Source organism: Thamnophis sirtalis, unplaced genomic scaffold (assembly GCF_051295495.1).
Source record: "Thamnophis sirtalis isolate CommonGarterSnake01/CBP01778 unplaced genomic scaffold, rThaSir2_p1.2 scaffold_2, whole genome shotgun sequence".
Taxonomy (NCBI): domain Eukaryota; kingdom Metazoa; phylum Chordata; class Lepidosauria; order Squamata; family Natricidae; genus Thamnophis; species Thamnophis sirtalis.
In genome coordinates, this window is record NW_028261382.1 from 125,122,572 (window position 1) to 125,130,796 (window position 8,225).

Genomic DNA, 8,225 nt, shown 5'->3' on the forward strand with positions numbered 1-8,225 from the left:
CTATCTGCCAAATTTAGTAGACTCAATTTTTAAAAGTCGTCTTGACTATCCATTTCCCACTGTCGGCAGCAGCCTTGTTCACTCTCCATTGTCAGAAAACAATGAGGTGCAATTCCTTTTGCTTTAAAAAAAAAGGCACGCATATATCTTGTAGAAAAGGAAATTTGCCCTTCACGCTTCGATTGTACGCGGCACGGAAAAGACACGTCGCTGTCAACGCCGTCCAAGCGTTAACATTTGAATCAGGCAGAATAACGTGTGGTTGGACGTCGGCGTCACGTGACAACGCGCGGCTGCGAGCACGTGGTTTAAAGACGTCGCTCCTTTTCCCAAGAGGCAGTGCGGTTTTGGTAGAGGTGAAAATGGCGGCCAGGGCACCCGGTACGTAAGTAAAAAAGATTGGTTTTAGTCCGGGCTGTTTAACCGTCGAAGAAGGCGGCGTAGTTGAGGTGGTAACGTTTTTGTGACCCAGACAAGCCTGGTTTAATCGGTAGTGATGGTAAGAGGACGTAGACACGATAAAGGGTTTAGGATAATAAGGGGCTTAGGAAGGTTCTCAACATTCATGTATGTGTGTTGTGTACGGCATCGCTTTTGTGCGTGGCTCCTTTGAAGAAAATCCCCCTTTGAATTTAGCTGTGCTTTGCACTCTGGAAGGAGAGCATATAGGAAAGGGCAGGCACACTGCCTTCCGCCAGCCCCCTCCTCCAGATCAGATGTCACCAACCTTTCGGACCTCAGGGACCACTACATCCATAATTTTAAATCCCGCGGATCACTAATATGATTTTTTTAAAAAAAGAGAAAACAGTATTTAGTGCATTATAAAGAAATGCAAATAATTTTTCTGGGGACCACCAAAATTTTCTTGGGGACCACCAGTTGGTGACCACTGATGTAGAGAGATGTAAGGCAGCTCTTTTATATTAGCAATGTAGTTTTTATGATGTGACCAGATAATAATATCTGTCACTGGATTAGGGGAAGCCACTGTATATTGGTTATTTTTCTTGGGGTTCTTTTTATTTATGCCTAAGTGTTTTTAACAGTCATTTATATTTATTTTTTTAACAGCTAATTTTTTTCTATGCCCACCAGTCAACTTTATGAAATTGGGGTGGGGTGGGGTGCTATATAAATTTGCTAAATAGAATAATTTCACCAGCCAAAAAGCAGTCGTGTCTAGTCGTTGATGGAGAGGTTGGTTCTTTTATGTTCTCCCTGTCCTGCGAGCTTCTAAATAAGTTGTTGGTTTTACTGCAAGGGCCTACATAGATTGAGACTCCAAAGGATTCTTCTGTCAAGCAATTAAAAAAAAACAGGTTTTGATGAAAAAATAACTTTGGGGCTTCTTTGGGATTATCCTCCTCTTCTGAAACACTTGGAGGTGAAAACGAACACTAAAAAGATCTTTAGGACAGCTGCTAATAGCACATATTTCTGCCTTGTCCTTTTTGACTTTCAAGTCTCTGTCTTCTCCTCTGGTCAGAATATATGCCTTTATTGCTAGTCTTTCACGAAGTGTTTAGTGGTTTCTGAAGGCTATATGGCTGCTTAGTTAGGGGGTAGTTTGAAAAAAAGGTATACTGTACATTCATCCTAGAGGAAGAGGAACAGGGTAAGAAATATGAGATTTGTTTCAAGTCTCTTGATACTGATGTTAGTGGCCATAGGAGTTTTCCTAGTAGGGGAAGAAGTTGCTAACTCAACAATGTTATCAGTATGTAATCAAAGGGGCTTTTTTTCCATCACTGCTTTGTATCTGTTTCCTAAATTTGAGTATACAAAAATGTTGTATTTGGTTCCCAAAGTTTTCCCCTTTTCTAATTCCAACTTTATCCTGTACAGTTTTAAAATAAATATTCTGAAATATTGCCAATGTGGTTAGTGTTTTGTATAGGCACAAAAATATAATACCTAAGTTATATGGGGGATTATATAAAGGAAGTCTGATATGGGAATATGCATTATTCTATGTACTAATATACATTAATTAGGGTATATATGTACTATAAGTATTCAGTACTTTTATTTAGTTTATTTATTTAGTTAAGAATCAAGTATGTATACTTGAGCATGTGTACCTCACAGTTTTTAGAATAGTAGTTTTTTTGTAAAGTTTTTTATTTTTTCATTTTCATAACATATAATCACATGTATACTATTACATAGCCAGCATCTTATTGTACTATTAAATGTTTACATCAATTCATCTTACCATCAACTCCCAATAAACAATTATCTCTTCTGCTCTCCATACACCATATTATCCATCACTTTCTTCTCCCTCTCTCCTCCTCCTCCCTACCTCCTTTCTTCCTTCTGTCATCCTTCCCTTCTCTACTTCTCCTTCGTCTCTACTTCTCTCTCCCCTTTCCACTCCTCATTTCTCTCCTCCTCTTCCCCCCTCCTTGCCCTCTCTCTTAACTCTCTCTTCTTCCCTTACCTCTCTCCATTTCTTCCCACTCTTCAGCTCATTTACTTCATTCATTTCAGTTTCTGAGCAAGCTCCATTTTATTTTGATGGTATTTATAGCTCCTTTTCCATATACATATTTAATTTTAACAAATATACTCCTCCTTTTTTAGAGTTTTTGGAATAGTGTTGATCTTAGCTCATTGTAAATCTGGATGATTCACACACATTTTAATTTCAGCATAAAGGGATAAGGAAGAAGAACAATATTCAGATTGGAATACAGCAAAAGCTTTACAGGAGGTGTTACTAGGTTTTTTTTAAATACTGCAGTAGGTGGGAGATTTACTTCTCATATTATTCTTGCAGTTGTATTATTTTAAGGTTTCTAAACTATCATTCTGCACATTCTTAAATCACTCCAATTCTTTGAATTGTTGGTCTTCAACTGTAATCACTACTACATTTGAAGTTATATGGCACAAAATAGAAGAAAATATTTTCATCTATAAAATGTGTTAACTAGGAGTTGTCTGATGAAGCCAAAGTTTTATTCTTCTGAGTACAGTTAAACTATGTATACATTAAAGGTAATGGTCACAATACTCATAGTGTTGGAATCTGGATATGGAACAGGTGTACAATCTTAAGTTAACTGGTTCATACTTCTAGTTTCAGCTGGCAGTCGTCTGTTTGAGAGAGTTCGCAAATGGTATTACAATGCACAAGGATTCAACAAATACGGTGGGCATTTTCTGTGAATATTTCTAAACTATACATTTTATTTGCTAATGTGCTACTGGTATATAAATTATTGAATTGAAACAATATTTTCAATTAGATCAACATGTACACCATAAAATATAGAAATTTGCTGTTCATTGTATTAGTCACAAAATAGATAAAAATTAAATTCTGTTACTCTGAGTTATTTAGTTTTATTTTGTGACTTTAAAAAGCAACTACCATAGCTATTATTTACATGTTAGACAGTTTGGCCATATTGTCAATTGTTTGTGTATATTTGACTTATGTAAAATAGCAAATTGCTCCAGCTACTGTATATGGGTGTCAACCTATATTTTTTATTTCATTATGTCATCAATTTGGATAGGTTGTAAGGCTGCTGACTTCCAAGCAATCGGATATAAATGTGTTACTTCCAACTATAACTATAGGCATCACTGAAGATAAACAGTATGATAAACTGTCTAGTTGTGCATATTTATTCAGAAATGAATTCTGTTACAATTAAAGGTTAAGATGCCTGTGCTCACATAATAACTAAAGTCATCAGGAACAAAATTAATGATTGTTCCTTGCTGCAGTAATGGTAACCTCTTCTTCATGAATTTACCTACCATATTTTTGGAGTATAAGGCGCACCTTTTTCCCTCAAAAAAGAGGCTGAAAATCTGGGTTCACCTTATACAGCATTTTTTGCCTCCCGAAACCCCATCCCCTTCACCAAAATGACTGTTCAGAGCTTGCAGGAGGCTTTCAGAGTACTTCTGGGGACTGGGGAGGGCAGAAATGGGCAAAAAACGGGCTGGTTTTTTGCTTGTTTTTGGGGAGCCGCCCCCCCCCCGAGCACTCTACAAGTATCCTAAAGGCTATTTGTGCCTTCTTTTTTTATATAAAAACCAGGCCCGTTTTTGTGAAAAACGGGCCGTTTTTGGGAGGTTTGTAGAGTGCAAAAACTTTTTTTTTAAATTTGCCTCTTCAGAACCTTGGTGCATCTTATACTCTAAAAAATACGGTACTTCGCAACTCCCTATGCAGATATTGATTCAGGCTATTTACATTTTTCATAATTTTTTGCTATATCAAAGATTATTGCACATGATAGATTTATACATGTCTTTTCAGAATAAGCCCCATTAGGGTCAGTAAGATAGACTACCATAGAAGTGCAGTATATTGAAAATCATTGTTTTGCTTTTTATTCAACTCATTGAGAAGATAAGGGTGTCACATTAAAAACAGCAACTGAAGTATTAATATATTTTAGTTTTGGTAGTTTTGTTTTAATGTTATTCCAAGAGGAGTGGTTCAGAAACTCTAGACTTTTTAATGGTGATGCCATTCAACCATCATGAAAACATTTTAAAGGGTCTTTTGGCTAGAATTGGAGATAGGATGCTGGAGTGACTCATCTATGATCCATTGTCCAGACATTTTTAACAAAGCTACAAAAATTAATTTCTTGATCTCCTATCCAGCAATTAATTGCTCAGTGAGTTGCCAAACACAAGCTTCAAGACATTAGTATGCTTTAAATGCGAAATACTTTTTTTCATCTAATTGATTGACTAGTATTTTAGCTAATGTGAGAAATATTTTCTGTTGCAGGATTAAGGCGTGATGATATACTAAATGAAACTGATGTTGTCAAAGAAGCTATAAAGAGACTTCCGGAAGATGTATATTATGAGAGAATATTTCGCATCAAGAGAGCAGCCCAATTGAGTCTGACACATGATATCCTTCCTAAAGATCAGTGGACAAAATATGAAGAGGTATGAATTCTTGCATGCATATTAATAAAAGGAATCCATTGTATAGGGAAGATTGATTCAAAGCAGACGGGAGTATCAGTGTCCTTGTAGAAATTAAATGTTTAAGATATTTAAAACCTCCCATTTTATAGTAAAAAAAAATCCTCCCAAAGAAATTTCTGCTAATCTGAAAAGAATGAATGTGTGTGAGAGATTATAAATAAATACATCTGAATTTAATAATTATCCAATACAGTGCATTAGACTTTAGTACAGTGTTTCTCAATCTTGGCAGCTTTAAGTTGTATGGACTATCTCCCATGCTGTCTAGGCTATTCTGGAAAATGAAGTCCATACATCTTAAAATTGCCAATGTTGAGAAACACTGCTGTAGTACATGAGGGCTCTCCATTCTACTTACTGGTTAAGGTTCCTCATTTCTAATAGGTTTCATCACTCTTAGGGAAGACATTGAAGCAAAGGCATTCTTTACTCTCCATAGTCATGTCTGTATCTAGCTGTTTTGAATTCTGCCAGTAATCAATAAATCAAGATCAAGACAAGCTATGGTGTAATGCAGTGTGTGAAGCCAGTCACAGAATGATTTGAACCCAGAAATATGTTGGTGGGGGAGGGTTCCACCATTAGCATCTTCAGAAGCTGACAATTTCAATAAGCTCATCTGGTGTAGAATTAACTTAGATATTATATATAGAAAAACAATGTCATGCTTAAAACAAGTGAACTGCAAAATGCTGATATAAAGCTGTGTGAATAAAAGCAAAAAATTGTTCACTTTGCTTTTCATTTTATGAACTGAACAACCTTGCTCTCAGATGAAGGAACAAAAAATCTACTTTATATCCTGGAGTTGCTGGAGATGAAAAGCAAAGCTGGCCTTAAACAGCATCACCCTATACCAAAAATCCAGTGATGAGATCTTTCACCCACCTTAGCTGTATAACAAGTGACATAGGAGACCAATATAATGCAGTCCAACCTTCAATACATATTCTCTCAGATTAAAGATAGTGTGCCCTATGCATATATCTGCAGGTCAGTAAATAAAGTACAAGAGGAGAACCATATAAAAGAGTATTTTGCTAGCTGATAAGTGCTTAGTGAAATATCTACCATACGGTTAATAGGTTTAATATTTTATTTTGCCCTAAAAAGATAATAGATGTATTGCATATCCTCTGTTATGCCATCCTAGTCATGTATTAATTCAGAAGATTTTAAAGGATAAAGTACAAAGCTAAAGTACTTAAGACTTTTCTTTGAGAACTAATTTGACAAGCAATTTGAAAAAAGTTATTTTTCTCATATATGACAACTACAGCAAAACTATTATAACCACAAAAGTGGAAAGGTTTTCACTTGAATGATTTGATTAGAAATAATCCAGTATCTAACATTTATGGTTGATTGGGAACTCCTTATAGATTTTTTGCATTAAATAGGAAAAAAATGCACATGACTTGTGATTTTATGATTAGAAAAAAATGGAGTAAGAGACAGCTTTGTAAATGTATTTATATATGCTACAAAGGAAATCAGAAACTCTTTTTCTTTACTGCTTCTGCTATTCATTACTCATTCGTTATTGTATTAATTTTTATGTGTTTTGTAAAACTTTAATAAAAAATATCTTCTGTCTTAATTTTTTAGGATAAGCCTTATCTATGGCCACATGTGGTGGAAGTCATGCGTGAAAGACGTGAAAAAAAAGAATTCAGAGATAAATAATTTTCTGTCATTTATTTAAGCAAATATTTTCTTTAGAATGTAATTTGTTTGGCCAGAGATTTTGAATATTTCAAATACTGAGCAAGAATTCTTTGCTTAGTAATACTTGGTCATCCGGTTCAAATAAATGTTACCAACTCTTTTTGGAATCTTGTTTCCTAAGGTGCAAAGAACTGGTTACAGCCTTTTCAGCCACATTACATGTTAACATGATGATCTGCAATTCATTCCAGTTGTTTGAGTAATTCTTTTTGTCATAATACAGACGTTTCCTGCAGTTGGGAGGTTAGATAAGCAACTATCCCTTTCTGTTTCTGCTATTCCAACTCTCTTAAAAAAAGAGGTGTTTGTGTACATAATGACTATATATATTTAGCTCCTGGAGATGGAAATAGAGATATAAAAATTATGTCAGAGCTGCAAAATCAGGATCACATACTTTCCATCATATCTTCCCAGAAAGATGGAATGTTCTATTGATATGTTTATGAAAACTGTAATTCCTGCCAAATTTCAAATCCAATCATATCACATAATCTGAATTAGTCATTTAATTAATTTATTAAATAGTTGAATGCAACTTCAGTCTTGACAGATTACTTAAACATAACATCTTGGGTTCATTTTGCAGAAAGATTCCATTAAACTTGGTCAATGTTGGCATTCAAAATTTCTTTATTAAGTTGAAACGTGTACTGTATAAAGATTGGTCTCTCACTGGCAGTAAGTTATTGCAATGGGGTAAACTCTAAACATGAATAAAAATATTTGTTTTCTGTTCAGATTCTTGTAAATGGGAGAAAAATGGTTTTCCTCACTTTTTATAATGCCTACATTATGATTAACAAACGCCAATGGAATTTGGCATTTACATATCTGTTGAACATTCCTTCAACTGACTCAATAAAAATTGTCAAAGTAGAAGTGCAAATTAAATATGTGCTCCCTGGTTAAGTATGAATTTAATATGCAAAAAGCCATTTCAGACAGCTCCTTTTATTTTTATTTTTTAAAAATAGAATATTCTGTCATATTAGGGCATAGTTCTATAATAAACAGGGTATAAATTTTCATCCAGTGGGTATAAATAAATCCATCAGAATCAATCTCTGAACTACAAAACAGCTTTAAAGTGGGAATTAGGTATTGCAATATCCTTCCAAGAGTTACCTGGGTAATGAAATCATATTTATTTTTTGGAGAAATATATGATACTGCTTAGATAAAAAAAGTAAGTATTCTTATTTTAAGTTATTTAAATTGGATTTTATTTGTCTAAGTAAAGGATTTGTTAATGTGTTGTATTAGTATAACTCTACATAGCTTCAAACATGTGTTCAGTTCTGTTACATCTAGTTTAGTATAGGTTTTGCTGCACTATAACCACTTACTCAGAGAGTTTCTTGGCAAGAAAAGAGAGGAAAAATTTTGTTAAGTGATGTCAGTGGAATGTAAATCCAGAGAATATAGGTGTTACTGATTTCCTTAGTAGGGGGTCATTCATCAAACATGAACATAACCTCATCCTGAAATACACTGCTGGTTTTTAATATTGCTAATAT

The 8,225-nt window shown here is 34.5% G+C and overlaps 1 protein-coding gene across 1 annotated transcript; it reads left to right on the forward strand.

Moving 5' to 3' along the window:
* Window positions 1-289: 289 nt before the first annotated feature.
* UQCRB (ubiquinol-cytochrome c reductase binding protein) lies at window positions 290-7,445 on the forward strand. Its single transcript, XM_014056419.2, has 4 exons — window positions 290-381; window positions 3,089-3,160; window positions 4,769-4,935; window positions 6,586-7,445. The coding sequence occupies exons 1-4, from the start codon at window positions 363-365 to the stop codon at window positions 6,661-6,663; spliced, it is 336 nt and encodes a 111-aa protein (XP_013911894.2). The 5' UTR covers window positions 290-362; the 3' UTR covers window positions 6,664-7,445.
* Window positions 7,446-8,225: the final 780 nt, after the last annotated feature.

Coding starts and splice junctions, on each gene's coding strand:
- UQCRB (XM_014056419.2), top strand. Junction 3,161..4,768: donor ACAAGGATTCAACAAATACG/GTGGGCATTTTC, acceptor TTTCTGTTGCAG/GATTAAGGCGTGATGATATA. Junction 4,936..6,585: donor AGTGGACAAAATATGAAGAG/GTATGAATTCTT, acceptor TTAATTTTTTAG/GATAAGCCTTATCTATGGCC.